We start from the raw sequence: 14,171 nt of genomic DNA, 5'->3' as shown, positions 1-14,171 counted from the left end.
GGGGAGAGGAGGAAGAGGAGGAAGGAGGAGGAGGGGAAGGGAGGAGGGAGAGGAGGGGAATGTACAGAAGGGGAAAAGGAGGAGGGAGGAGGGGAAGGGAGAAGGGCAGGAGGGGGAGGGAGGGGAGGAGAAGGAGGATGAGGGGGAGGAGGAAGAGAAGAATCGGCGCACTCAGGCACCCAGGAGCATTGGCAGTGAGGTGTCTGTCCAAGTCTGCTGAGACAGGGACCTGGAGGTCACAGTCCCACACCGCCAGGATGTGCATGTGCCAGCCTGAGGCCATCACATCTCTGACTAAACGCCATGCAGCCAGGGTTCCAGTTGCCATTTGGTTTTCCACGTGGCTCCGTCTCCTGGGAAACCATGCTAACCATTCTGGTGTTGGATTGCATTCTATTCTGGTGATGGTTATTCTGATGGGACATTGATCTGCTGCAAGAAGAGTTGATTACATGTCTTGGCCAATAAGCATCCTTCCCTGAGGAATGAAGTCACTGTTATATGCTCACAGAATAACATTTCTTGGCCAGGAGATAGGAACCTGACACTGTGGGATCCTGACTCCTGCGTCTCTATGGTATCCCCACCTACAGCCGTCTGGCACACCCACCCTCGTGGCCCCCTTCCTTCTTGCTCAAAGTTTCTACAAGGACGTCTAGCAACCAATGGGCCCAACGTCGGTACGGCATGCCCATGCCCACGGATAGTCCCCTCACTACCCCTGTGAGCCTCACCATAAATCGTAACCAAGGCAGGGCAGGACAATTTCAACACACAATCCGTGTGAAAAGTTTTAAGAAGGTAGTTGCTGTCTTTGAAGTTGGACACCTTGTTTTGGACCCTGACTCCCGTGTCTTCCTCTCCACGCCTGTCTCCTTGTAGCAGACAGTGGACAATGCCCCTTGAGGGGCTGCTGTGGGGTCAGACAGCGCGATGCTCCCCACGGCCAGGGTGGGCTGCCTGGGTGGCTATGCGCTCAGTATTGGCCCGGGAGATAAGGGCTGCGTGGACTCAGCTGTGTGGGATCCAGAAAAGGAGAAGCTTGAGAAAAACAGAGGGCTGGCATGGGGAGCACCCCCCTGGGAGCCGACAGGGCAGAGCTGACCACCGGGGCGGGAGGAAAGAGAGAAGCAAGGTGAGGGGCCTCTACCGCGGAGATGCCCCCCTCACTGGTGGGGGATGGGGCTCCTGGTCGAATGCTGATGAATATTGCACAGTTCCTAAAAAATCAAGTCAGCTTCAAACCTCTAACCCCAACAGTGCATAGGAAGGAGATCCTGCCGACAGGATCCTGCTGAGGTCGGCTTCCCAGGCTCCCGGGGGGACTTACGAGGGTCTTCCCCTGGGACCTGAGGCACGCAGACAGCAACAGGAGGGCAGAGCCATGCGATCTCCGGTAAGATGGGTGAGGCTGAGAGCCATGTCTGGGGAACATGCCCCCTTTGGAAAGCTCGTTGAGCCCTCAAAACAGGAGGCAGGAGTCCTTGTCCTGCATTGAAGAGTAAAGTCTGGATGATGTCCCAAAGGTGACCAAACAGGACATCCCTCACTCATGTCCCCCTCGACAAAAGCAACGTGGCATACGGCCACAGACAACAGTGGTTTCGAGGGGCTGTGGGGTACAGCCAGGAGCCTGTGAAACCCCACTGTGCTCCAAGACTGAGGAAGGCTGGTTTGAGAAGCCAGGCCCCCACCCAGGCTGCTGACCCGGGGACCAAGGGCTGCTGAGCAGGAAACCGCCCCACACCCCTGAGGACTCAGCCCCTCAGCCGGTCTGTCACCAACACCAAATGCCAAGGGACCTGGAAGGAGTCTGACACACACACACACACACATACACACACACACACACACACACCATGGACAGCAACCTGTGCACATTCCCAAGCCCCCAACAGGGGCGAGAGAGAGCGCTTGCAGACAGCTAGTGGGCATGCCCAGAAAGCCAGCCCAGATTTGCCGGCCAGGGAGAAACCCAAATAAGGTTTAGCACCCTCTGGGAAAGCAAAGGGGAGGCTGGGGGCACAGGGCTTGACTTGGCAGGTAGAGGGAAAGCGGGCAAGCTAATAAATTCTGCCACGGGTGGGGGCAAGGAGCGGGGAGGAAGTGTGTCCACAGGTGTGAGAAAGCCTGAGAATCCCTAACAGAGTCAGCAGAGAGGTATGTCTCTCCGGGAGTCAGTCGGTGAAGACAGTCGGTGACAACTGCAGGTCATAACTGCCCTTTCCGTTGTGAAGACAGTAACACAAAACTTCAAGAAACATGAAAAATCAAGGCAACATGACACTACAAAAACAAACAAACAAACAAACAAACAACAACAACAATTTTCCCAACTTGCCATTTGCCCAGTTAATTCAAAATACAGTTATTACGTCCAGAGCACTGCAATAAAGTGAGTATCGCAATGAAGCAAGTCAAGTGAATTGTTTGGTTTCCCCATGCCTATAAAAGTTATGTTTATACGACCCTGTGGTCTATCAGCGTGCAACAGCATTGTGTCTAAAAAAAAAAAAAAACAATGTACGCAGTCTAATTAACAAATACGATATTGCTGGGGTGTCTGGGAGGTTCAGGCGGTTAAGTGTCCCACTCTTGATTTCAGCTCACATCATGATCTCAGAGCCGTGGGATCGAACCCCGTGTCCAGCTCCAAGCTCAGCACGGAGTCTGCTTGAGATTCTCTCTCCCCTTCTTCCTGCTCATGAGTACTCTGTCTCTAAAATAAATATATAAATCTAAAAAAAAAAAAAAGAATTAACACCAATCTCTCTAACTCTCCCAAAAAACTGAAAAGGGAAGAACACTCCCAAACTCATTTTACGAGGGCAGACTCACCCTGATACCAAAGCCAGGCAAGGACACTACAGGGGAAAAAAACCCTACAGACCAATATCCCTGGTGAATATAGATTAATCAAAACCTCAACTAAAATTCAACAAAAATTCTCCACTAAATACTTGTAAACCAAATTTAGCCCCACAATAAAGGAGCCATACACCATGGTTTAGTCCTGGTGCAGGACTCCGCAAAGCCCTCAGGCAGGGGTCCTTCAAGAACGTTGGAACTCTCTTCTCCCTGGGGGCTCAATATTAACCTCAGGATTTTCACCAGGATTGTGCTGACTCTGGAAATCTATTTGGGAACAAGGAACATCTACAATGATTAAATCTTTTGATCTATGAACATAACGTATTTTTCCACGTTTTAGGTCTTGAATGCCTTTCCTTCAGTTTCGTTTTTGTTGGGATTTTTATTACATTTTCAACCTTTTATTTGCAGTCCAGAGAGATCCCATGGGTCCTTCATCATGCTGCCCCTGTGAGCCACGTGGGGTTAATTTTTCTGTAAGGTGTGAGGTTTAGGCCAGAGTTCATTCTTTCGCCTATGGATGCCCAATTGTTCCGGCACCGCCAGCCGGAAAGATGACGCTTCCGTACCGCTGAATTGGTTTTGCATCCATGTCCAACAATCCATTGTCTGTGTGGGGCTACAGGTGGACGCCGCATTCCGTCCCACCGTCCCGGGTGTCTGTCCCTTTGCCTGTCCCGCACCATCCTGACTGCTACAGCCACAGACGTCCTTCACCAAGCACGTGGCTTTCTCCCTTCTTATTCTTCCCCCAAGTCCTTTTAGCTATTCAGGTCCCTTTGCCTTCCAATGTAAAATTTTACGATGACCTTGACCATGATTGCCAAGAATCTCCCTGGGATTTTCACAGGAACTGCATTATAGATGTTATCAAGCCAAGGAAATTCCCTTCTATTCCTAACTTTCTGAGAGTGTTTATCCCGATGTTTCTTCTTTATACTCTGTAGAGTACGCCGATTGGTTTTCACACGCTGAACCAGCCTCAGACCCCGGGAACACGCCCCACGTGCTCACGCTGTGTAGTTCTTTGTACACAGGACTGAGTTCCTGCCTGTGCTGGTCGAGGACTTCCGTGTCTGTGTGTCCTTTTGTGTGTCTGTGTCTCTGTGTGTCTGTCTGTTTGTCTGTGTGTGTCTGTGTGTCTGTGTCTTTGCGTCTGTCTGTGTCTGTTTGTCTCTGTGTCTGTCTGTGTGTGTGTGTGGGTGTCTGAGTCTGTGTGTCTGTCTGTGTGTCTCTGTCTCTCTGTATGTCTCTGTGTGTGTCTGTGTGTGTGTCTGTGTGTCTGTGTCTGTGTATGTCTGTGTGTCTGTGTCCGTATGTCTGTGGTTGTGTGTGTCTGTGTCTCTCTGTCTCTGTGTGTGTCTGAGTCTCTCTGTGTATCCGTGTGTCCCTATGTCTGTGTTTCTATGTGTCTGTGTATCTGTGTGTCTGTGTCCATCTATCTGTGTGTGTGTCCATCTATCTGTGTGTCTGTCTGTGTGTCTATGTGTCTGTGTCTGTGTGTCTGTCCATATGTCCGTGTCTGTGTGTCTGTCTGTGTGTCCATATGTCTGTGTGTCTGCATATCTGTGTGTCCGTATGTCTGTGTGTCTGTGTGTCCGTATGTCTGAGTGTGTGTGCTTTGCTGACTCTGTGAGATTTGGGTGGGCTCAGTGTAATACTGCTGGTATAAAATGAGCTGGGAAGGGCTCCCTCCTGTTCCATTTTCTAGAACTGATTGTGGAGATTGGTTCTTAAATCTTCCTTACACGTTTGGGACATGTAACCAGTGAATCCCTCTGGGCCTGGAGGTTTCTTTTTCAGGAATTTTCATCTACAAGCTCAGTTCCCTAATTGCTTGGTCCTGGGTGAGGTCAGCCGGTGCGGTTGGGAAGCCGGTCCCTTCTGTCCCAGGTGTCACAGGGACCGTGAAAGGAGGAGCCATCTGTCCCCGGGATTCCCCCACCACCCTCCCCGGCGACATCCCCACTTTCAGCACAGATGCTGCCCCTTTGTCTCCCCCCTTTTCCTTGTTAGCGGTTTATCAATGGTATTGATCTTCCCAAACCCAGAGACTGTGGGGGACTTCGCTTCATTCATTTTTCTCTGTGTTTCTGTGCCGGATTTATTGATTTCTACCTTTATCTTTATTATTCCTTTCCTTTTGTTTGCTCTTCCTTCTTCCTTTCTCGGCTCCTTCAGGGGAGCGCTCAGAGGATTGACGTGAGCATTTCCCCATTTCCAGCGCCAACACTGCCTTGGCCACACCCCCAGGTTGGAATATGCCAGATCTCCCTCGTCATCCAGTTCTGGTGGTCCTTCCGGGTCCCTGGGGCTTCCTTTTGACCGGCGGATTATTTAGAAGCGTGTTGTTTAGTTGCCAAGAGTTTGGGGGCCTTTCCTATTATTTTCTGTTATTAATTTCTACTGTAATTCCCCTGTGGTCACGGAAAACACTCCGTGGCTTCACTTGCTTTGTGGCCAGGATGAGCCCATCTTGGGGTGTGGGCACTTGAAGAGAACGTGCGCCCTGCTGTTGGTGCGTGGGGAGTCCCGTCGATGTCAGGGAGGTCCTGGTGGGTTCCTGCTAATTTTCAATGAAGTCACTCCGCCAATTGTCAAGAGAGGTGTACTGATGGCTTCTGCTTAAACGAGGACTGGTCCACGTCTCTCGGACCTGCAGGGGATAAGTGGCCACGTCCGCACGGGCCCCTGGCAGGCTCTGGCAGCCCCAGGAAGCCCTGCACACCGAGCCCGTGTCCACCTCCTGCCTCTCGGGCCTTGGCCAGAGGACAGCGTTTTCGTTCCCTCCAACCAGGAAGGAGCCCTGGGCAGCCCTGGCTGCACCCGGCTGGCCTCCAAGCCGTGGTCGACAGGTGTGGGGTGGGGGGACCCCACCGCAGCCCTGGGCTGACACGCCTTACGTCACTTTCCCATCACGGTCCCTCGACCCCAGGTGGGGGACTGGTCAGCTCCGAGCACACTGGTGTAGACCCCAGGACCCGCCCTTGTGTGCTGTTAAAGCTGTAACAGCACCGTCTGGAGCACAGGCCGAGGGCCCCCTGCCAGCCGTGCATCTCAGGGCCCGCCGGAGCCTGGGGTCTGGCCAGGCCCAGAGATGGAGTCCAGATCCTTCCCAGGAGGGCGCTGCAGAGGAAAAGAACTCCCTGGTCATTCTGGAAAGTGCACTGGGCACAAAGGGGCTGCACGTAGATGTACATACATCTGTACCGATATAAACAGTCTGCACATAAGCACACGCATGTGCACACGTGTACTTGAGCTCTGTACGTATCAATGTACAGATACACATACATAGATCACACGGGACCCCCCGCCTCTCCTTAGCCCCTCCAGCCCCCCAGGCTTGCAGCCCCCACCAGCTCTGCGCCCCCTTCACCGGGAAGCCCTCCCCTCCCCTCCCCTGCCTGCCTCTGGGCCTCTGCCCACCCAAGCAATGGGGACGCCCTTGCCATGGACACACGCCTGTGCCCCTTGCCCGGTGGGCCTTCCTGTGACCCCACTGGAAAGCAGATTTTTTTTTAAAGATTTTATTTATTTATTTGACAGAGACAGCCAGCGAGAGAGGGAACACAGGCAGGGGGAGTGGGAGAGGAAGAAGCAGGCTCCCAGCGGAAGAGCCTGATGTGGGGCTCGATCCCAGAACGCCGGGATCACTCCCTGAGCTGAAGGCAGATGCTTAATGACCACACCACCCAGGCACCCCCCACCAGATAGCAGATTTTAACAGAAAGTCTCCCGTTCTCTGAATGTTGGGAAGGAAAATGAGATTTTTAAATGTCAGGGGAGGGGACGAGGCTGCGAGATTGTCAAGGGAAGCACAATTTCCTCTGCTGGACCCTCCCCCCCAGCTCAGTGTATGCTGGAGAGGAAGTCCAAGGGCTTCTCCGACCCTCACCCCTGCCCTGGGCCCTGGGAGCCTCTGAGCCAGTGTGGGGGGCCCCCCGCACACCCTCGACATCTCAGGTGAGCTGTGATGACGTGGCCATTGGCCTGGCCCTGGGGTCCCGCCGGGGCGTTCCAAATCCATGCCTCAGCCCCTCTGGCTCCCCGCGCTGGTGGGAGGGCTCCTCCTGCAGCCGTCCCGCTGCGTGCTACCTCTCTGCCCCGGCTGGCTCTGAAGCAGGACACTGCGCCAGGGCAGGGCGTCTGAGGGTGAGGGCAGACACCAGACAGCAGGTCCCCTCCCCCCTGCGCTCCCGCCACGGCCTGGCTGGGCCCCTGAACAGGAGGCTAGGCCTCCTCTGTCCAGGATCCCCACCACCCTGGTCCCTTCTCACTAGGATGGGCAGCGGGCTGTCCAGGGCTCCCCCGTCAGCCAGCAGACGGCCTTTGTGAAATTCATTGGTCAGCCCCCCCCACCCGACCCGGTCCCGGCCCCATGGTCCCCTGCGGTCCTGAGCCTGCAGCCTCCCAGCCCCTCCCCCTTCAGTGACTTGGACATCGGCTGCCCCCCAGAAGACCCCGTTTCTCTGTGCCCAGCAACACCGCTAGTCATGGCCCCTGGATTGAGGGCACCTCCCGCCCTCTCCTGCAGGCCCCCAGGTGGTGAGACGCTTGCATCGGTGCTTCCCCTGGGGCCGGAGGGCCACACTTCATCCGGGGGTTGCCCCAGCCACACCGCCAGCCCTACACCTGCCTTCCTGCCCAAGTTCCACCCAGCAGCTCCCGCCACCCACCCCTCACCCTGGACATCCAACCAACCAAGGAGCCCTCCACAGGGGATGCCTTGAGAGACTGTGGGTAGGAGAGAACTTTCCAGAGAGGAGCGAGAGGCAGGAGGTGTAGCCACTGTGTGCAGGGGCATGACTCAGTGAGACTGGGGTGTGGAAGGGTCCTTGGGCCTAAGAGCCCCAATGAGGAGGGCTGAGGACTGAACCCCACCCAGGGGTCGTGACACCAGTGATGGAGACAGGACCTCCTCCCAGGGGTCATGACACCTGATGATGGAGACATGACCTTCATCCAGGAGTTGTGATACCTAGTGATGTGGACTGAGCTCAAGACCCCCACTCAGCGGCCATGACGCTCCCCACAAAGAGGGGCAAGTGTATACAATGCCCCCCCAACCCTGTCTCCACCTTGAGAGCTGGAGGAAACCCTAACCCAGCTGACCCGTAGGACCAGCGGGGATACTGTGTGCTTAGCCCACAAAGGCCATGATATCCAAGTGATTACAGTGGGGCCTCAGTTTCCCCACCTCTCCTGACTTTCAGGGGCTACTGGGAAGCAGGAAGCCCTGCCTATCTTGGAAGAAGATGGGCTGAGGCTAGGCCCGCAGGGCCAGCAAGCATCCCCAGGCGCATCTGCAGGCCAAGAAGCGGCACACGTCCCTGCCTCGGGGCTGGAGAGCTCAAGACAACACCATTCCTGGAAACCTCTGTTTTCTCCACCTGCCCTCGGGACTGTGAAGGCAGAAGGGCCCCTGCCCCCACGCTTCTTCCGCCAACACCTCTTGTCCTGTTCTCACCCCCCACGCCTGTGGGCCGTACGTCCCCTCCAGGCCACGGCTTGTGACTCCAGGCGGGGACCTCCACTCCCCCCGCCGGTGAGACCCCGAGCTCAGAGAGCAGTGTGGCCCAGCCCCATGGCTGCCGCACAAAAGGCTCCCTTCACAGGTGAGGAAATGTTTCAAGTGGTGCTCACCTGCGGGTGAACGCCGCTCTCCACCACCACGGAGTCTACCGCCTCTGAGCATGGTGCTTTCTGGAAGCCTGGAGGGCCCGGGGAGGGCTCAGCGTACGTGCCTATACCACGGGGGCAGCACGGCCCCAGTGACCGAGATCGTTGCAGGGACGGGGGGCCATCTATGATGTGTAGGAGAGCATGAGACGGACGGATGGATGGTAGATGGACAGATGCGGGAAACCTAGATGAAGCCCGAGCGAGCCGGTGACGAGACAGCTCCCAGGTGCAGATAAGGCCTGAGTTTCGTTTCTTCTCCGCGCTGTTCTGAATTGTGCGGCCTTCCTACAATGCGTGTGTTACTCTTCTAATCAGAATGGTTAGAGGTTGTCTCCTAAATAATCTGACCTGCATCACAGAAAGCTTCCCAGGTCCACTGGCACCTTGGCCAGCCTCCTACAGTCCTCGGCGGCCCCAACAGGAGAGCCTGGGGGGAGCAGGGGAAGGCCAGGTCCTGTCTGAGGGCCTCCACCTCGCGGACGGACTCCCCCCAGCACGGGTTCCCAGGGCCTACCCCAGCCCTCAACTCCAGGCAGCCCTCTGGGAAGCTGCTGGAGGCCACGCAACTCTCAGGGGCCCAAACCATCCCTGTCCGGAGAGGCGTTCAGTCCTCACCCGTGTTTGGACTCCAGCCCCCAGGTCAGAGAGTCGCACTAAGGTGTGAGATGTCACTGGCCAGAGTGCGGGCCACCGTCTGGAAAGACCTGATGCGGTCCCCTCCCCACACCATCCACATGTGCCCAGATGCGGGGACGCGCTGAGCAACGTGATGGACAAGGGCCCAGACCCAGCAACCTATGATTTGGAGGAGCAGACAATAACCGTCCAAGAGGGGAGCTTCCCTAGGCCTGTGCAGGAAGGGGAGAGGCCAGGGCAGCAGGGCTGAGGGGACACGCGGGAAGACCCTGAGTAGGGGAGCACCGGGGGAGCAGGCCACCAGGAAGGTGCAGGATGTGGGGGGAGAGGAAGGGGGAGAGGAGGAGGAGGGCAGGGGAAGGGGAGGTTAGATGCAGGAAGGAGCTCAGGTGCTCTGAGTGCTCAGAGAGGAAGGGACCAGGCAGGATGGTCCGCCAGACCTTGTGACCACAGGTCCCGCAAGCCGAGGACCACGTCCTGGGGAGCCGGTGGCAGGCCTGGTCAGCCTGGCCTCAGACCCAGCATCTAAGCAAGACAGACACTGAGTCCCCGGTCTTGGTGGAGGGGAGGCACAGAAAGCGGGGACAGAAAGGCCAGCAGGACCCGCCAGGGAGTGACCGTGGCCTCACTACCCCTCTCTCCTCCTGGGCCCAGTTTTCACCCTCAGGCCCATGCACTGTCTCTTTCCCAGGCTTCCGGGGGGAACATTTCGGGAACTGCCAGCAAGAGACTGCAAGTCACTGTCGTTGGCCAGGATCTCGGCTGCTGGACGCCCTGGGAGGGGCCTGGGCTGAGGCCCCAGAACTCTGCTGAGGGTGTGCGAGGCCAGCCCGGTGCTCCTTGGGGCTGGTGGCACCTGAGCCCCAGTGGAAGAGTGTCGGGGCTGAAACATCTGGAAATGCGTGGAGCACAGGCTGAGGGCCTCGGGGGACCGCTGTCCTAGGCTAAGGTCATGTGGCACTGGCCCTCAGTCACCCTGGGGCCCCTTCCCTGCCCGGGCCCTTAGGGAAGAAGGATGGAGGAAGCTCCCTCCCCACCCCAGGAGTGCCGCCACCGCCATATGGCCCAGCTGCCTGCCACAGGTGGGCCCTTCTGGGAAGAGGCCTTCCGGGTGGCTGCCCGGCCCTGCGCAGAAACAGCTGGGACAGTCCCTGGCCCGATGCTGCTGCTCTAACACAGGCAGCCGTTCTTGTAGAAAGTTCCAGAGAAGACAAAAGGCCCCACAAGAGACACAGCCTGTCCTCCCAGATCACCCCCCACACCCAGGATCTGAGTGCAGGATGCAGGCATGCCATTTGGCGGGGGGGAGCATCACAGGGAAAACACTGTGCTGGACAAATCATTGACATAAGACACGCTATTGACTTCAGATGTGCAATAAGGTGACTTGATGTTTGTAAACCGTGGGACACGATCAGCATGATACCTCGTTAACACCCATCAGTACACACTGTGACAGATTTTCTTTTCTTGTGATGACAACTTTTAGGTTCTACTGTCCCCTCAACCTTCACAAATGCAGCCAGGCCCCCCATCCCACCCCCACTGCCCTTCAGGCACAAGGAAGATAAATGGCGCACCTTATCAGGGACTTTTTTAAGTTTTAAAACGTGTCCCTGATGCAGCTGGCCTGTCCAAGGCGGAAGCCTCTGGGCCAGTTGGGCCAGCGCCAGCACCTCCCCCACATTCCTCCTCCCACTGCCGCCTTTAAAGGCACCTGGGGCCCACAGGCCACCATCTGCCACCTGCCTGCCACCCGCTACCATGCGCTCTCTCGCCAGCCTAACTCTGGCCCTGCTGGCCCTGGAGGCCACCCTGGCCCTGGCCCCGGCCCCAGCCCTCACCTTGCCAGGTAGGCCTGAGCTGCTGCCCCTCGGGGGGCGCCCAGGAGGGTCCTCCCAAACTCCCTCTTCTCCGGGTGCATCCCTGACACACCGCTGGCCCTGACGTGTTGGTGACAGGACGGGAGGCGCAGAGTGGAGGAGGCTGACCCCTGGGGGTCCCCCACAGCAAAAGAGCAAGGCACTGCCTGGAGAACCCCAGGTGCTGCAGGGCCTGGGCCGTTGTCCCCCCACGAAGGTGGCAGGACAGCTCCCAGAGCATGGTGGGCCTGTCCTTGGCCCCCTGGGTCTTAACCCCAGCGCTGCCCTTTTGTCCCCAGGTCCCACCCCGCATATTTTCCTTTCAAGAAAGGGTGCGAGTTAGGGTACTGGGGACCAGACTCCCCGTGGTTCCCACTCTCGCCCCCCCTTACCTCCCCCCACACCAAGCAGCCTCAGTGGAGGGAGTCCACTGGGCCCCCCACCCACCTGCCTGTCCTGTGTGCAGGGCAGGCTGTGTGCCCGGAGCTCAGCTCCTCGGAGGAGGATGCCTGCACGGTCTCCTGCAACTCGGACGAGAGCTGCCCCCAAGGCACCAAATGCTGCGCCAGGAGCCCCTGCAGCCGCTCCTGCGTGGTCCCCTTCATCGGTAACACCGCGGCCCCTGTGCCCCATGCCGAGGCCTGTCTTTGTCCAGGGTCCACCCTGAGTGGGCATCCACACCCCTCTTAGTGACCCGCCCCCCAGCCCCCTAAACTCCACCCGGCAGTGAGCCCATTCCCCTGCCGGCCGACCACTGAGGCTCAGCCACCTCCTCCCAGCATTGCCCAGGCCCAGCTCCACGAGGCGGAGGCCGCAGTCCCCTCCCTAGGGGCTCTGGGGGCACAGCGTTGGCCCTGGGGACCTGGGCACCAGCCGAAGGGCAGTCCCAGGGCCTGAAGGGCCGGCCCTCTCTCCCCAGCTCCCGCGCAGAAGGCGGGCCGCTGCCCGCGCATCCAGGCCTCACTGATCTCCGCGCCCTGCTTGGAGAGCAACGAGTGTTCCAGAGACGACCAGTGCGCCGACAACAGGAAGTGTTGCCTCAGCGCCTGTGCCATGCGGTGTCTGGAGCCCGAGGCAGGTGAGCACCCCACACCCTCCCCGGACAGCGCCCCAGCCTCGGCCACCGATGCAGCAGAAGGTCTGGGCTGAGTAGATGTCAGGCAAGCAAAGGAGGCACAGGCTCAAGAGACTTGCCCGAGCAGGACAGCAGGACGTGGTCCAGCCCAGCCGGAGCAGGGCCTGTGCCCTCGCCACGTCACCTTGGGAGGCAGCTGGGCTCCCAAATGCAGGAGGAAACATGGCTCCTGGCCCCTGGGACCGTGCCTGCCTGCGCACCACGGGGAGGGCTGGGGAGGGATGGGTGTGGAGCGGCCCTTCCTCCCCTGCCCCCCTCATGGTCGGTTCCCCGCCTCTGAGGCCTCCGTGTCCCATGCAGAGGAACCCCTTCAGTGAGGGGCTTCCCCAGGAGCCCCTGGCTGCCAGGAGTGACCGGCCCAAGACTGCTTGGCAAGAAATCTTCTCTCTCGGATCCAGAGAGCACAAGATGCTACCTACATGCTGCTAATAAAAACCCACTTGGCTTCACATCTGTCTGTCTGTCTGTCTGTCCGGGGCACCTGCCGGGAGGGACAAAACACATAGGCCTCCGGGAGCACCCGGACTGCGCACCTGGCCCTTGGAGCTCTGGCCCCGCTGAGAGGCGTTGCTGGCGTGGGGACCGGGGCAGAGTGGAGCCTGCAGGGAGGGCTGGGGTCCCGAGGTCGCCGTGGCCTCTCTCCACAGTGGCCCATGACCCCATCTGGTGGCGGGTGCGGAGGGCAGGCATGGTTATAGGGCGCCTCGGTGCCGACGCCACTCAGGCAGCCTTGTTAGGACTTCCAGGAAAGTGTGCACGCCCACCAGACACGCAGTGGGCACCCCACAGCTAAACTCCGGGGTTCCCACTATGCTGCCCAACTGCAAACGCCCCCCCAGAATTTCCGGAGGCCACCTGCACCCTGACTCACTTAGCTCCAGATTCAGGAGTTCCCACGAACCCCACAGATTCATTAAGTTGTGAGGACGACCCATAGAACTCCCAAAGCACCGTCTGTTTTAAAGGACACAGACCAGCAACAGCCAAATAAAGACCCCACCTTGGAGGTGGGGACGGGGACGTGGAAGCCTGTGTCCCTGCTGGGCTGGGCTGTACCACCTCCCAGCACACCCCCACATCACCAGCCCAGAAGCCCCCTGAGCTTCGGTGTCCAGAGGTCTTCCCGAAGCTTCATTAACAGACGTTAGGATGAAGCCGTTGGCCATTGTTGACCAACTCAGCCCCGGCCCTCTAACCTCATGGCTGGCTCCTCGGGCCACCGGCCCCTATGCTGTGCCATCGAGGACCCCCAGCCCAGAGCCACCTCCTCAGCATTAAACTCAGGTATGAGAAAGGAGTCCTTGCAAATATCACAGGACACTCGTATCACGCAGGAAACTGCAAGGTTTTGAAGTGCTGTTCCAGGGAGGGACAAAGACCAGAGTTCTTGCCTGCACCTCAGCGTGCAGCCGGCCCGCGTGGGGGCTTTCTGCCAGCCTGGCCCCAGCTCGTGCACATGCAGCCACCTGCCACATGCGTGTCCGCTGACATGTCAGGAGCTGGAGAGACAGGATGGATCATCCCAAGTGCAAAGGGCTCCAACCGGTGGCTGAATTTTGTTTCTGGACCATTCTCCAGCAAAAGGAACCAGGATTCCTTGGAGACGTGTTGAGTGAACACAGGACAAGGTCACGTGGGGCCCCGTGTGCCAGAAAGCGTCGCCAGCCTGCAGCCACCACCAGCCAACTGGGGCCCCAGTAGCGTATGGCGGAGGACAGGAAGCCCTTCTTCACATAAAATGCTAGTTAACATGGGGAGGGGGGAGGAGCCACAGGACTAGAAGCCCACATCCGCAACTCTAAAGCCATCATACTCCAGGCAACATCATCAGATGCTGGGGAAACCACTGGGAGAAAGTCAGTCTCAAAGCATCCCCCATACTTGCTCATTATTCACCAGGGGGGGCTCCTTCCACAGCAGAGAGCAGGTCCCCAACCGATCCAAGGGATCAAACCGGCACCACACATTCTAGGACCCACCAT

The 14,171-nt window shown here is 58.0% G+C and overlaps 1 protein-coding gene across 1 annotated transcript; it reads left to right on the top strand.

Annotated features, from left to right (window-relative positions):
- The first annotated feature begins 10,925 nt into the window (after positions 1-10,925).
- LOC100480260 (whey acidic protein) lies at positions 10,926-12,629 on the top strand. Its single transcript, XM_034665166.1, has 4 exons — positions 10,926-11,044; positions 11,521-11,661; positions 11,974-12,132; positions 12,490-12,629. The coding sequence occupies exons 1-4, from the start codon at positions 10,957-10,959 to the stop codon at positions 12,504-12,506; spliced, it is 405 nt and encodes a 134-aa protein (XP_034521057.1). The 5' UTR covers positions 10,926-10,956; the 3' UTR covers positions 12,507-12,629.
- The last annotated feature ends 1,542 nt before the right edge of the window (positions 12,630-14,171 follow it).

The sequence above is a fragment of the Ailuropoda melanoleuca genome, chromosome 1 (genome assembly GCF_002007445.2).
Source record: "Ailuropoda melanoleuca isolate Jingjing chromosome 1, ASM200744v2, whole genome shotgun sequence".
Taxonomy (NCBI): Eukaryota; Metazoa; Chordata; class Mammalia; order Carnivora; family Ursidae; genus Ailuropoda; species Ailuropoda melanoleuca.
Note: the sequence above shows the minus strand (reverse complement) of the source record. Positions and strands in the feature narration are given on the sequence as shown.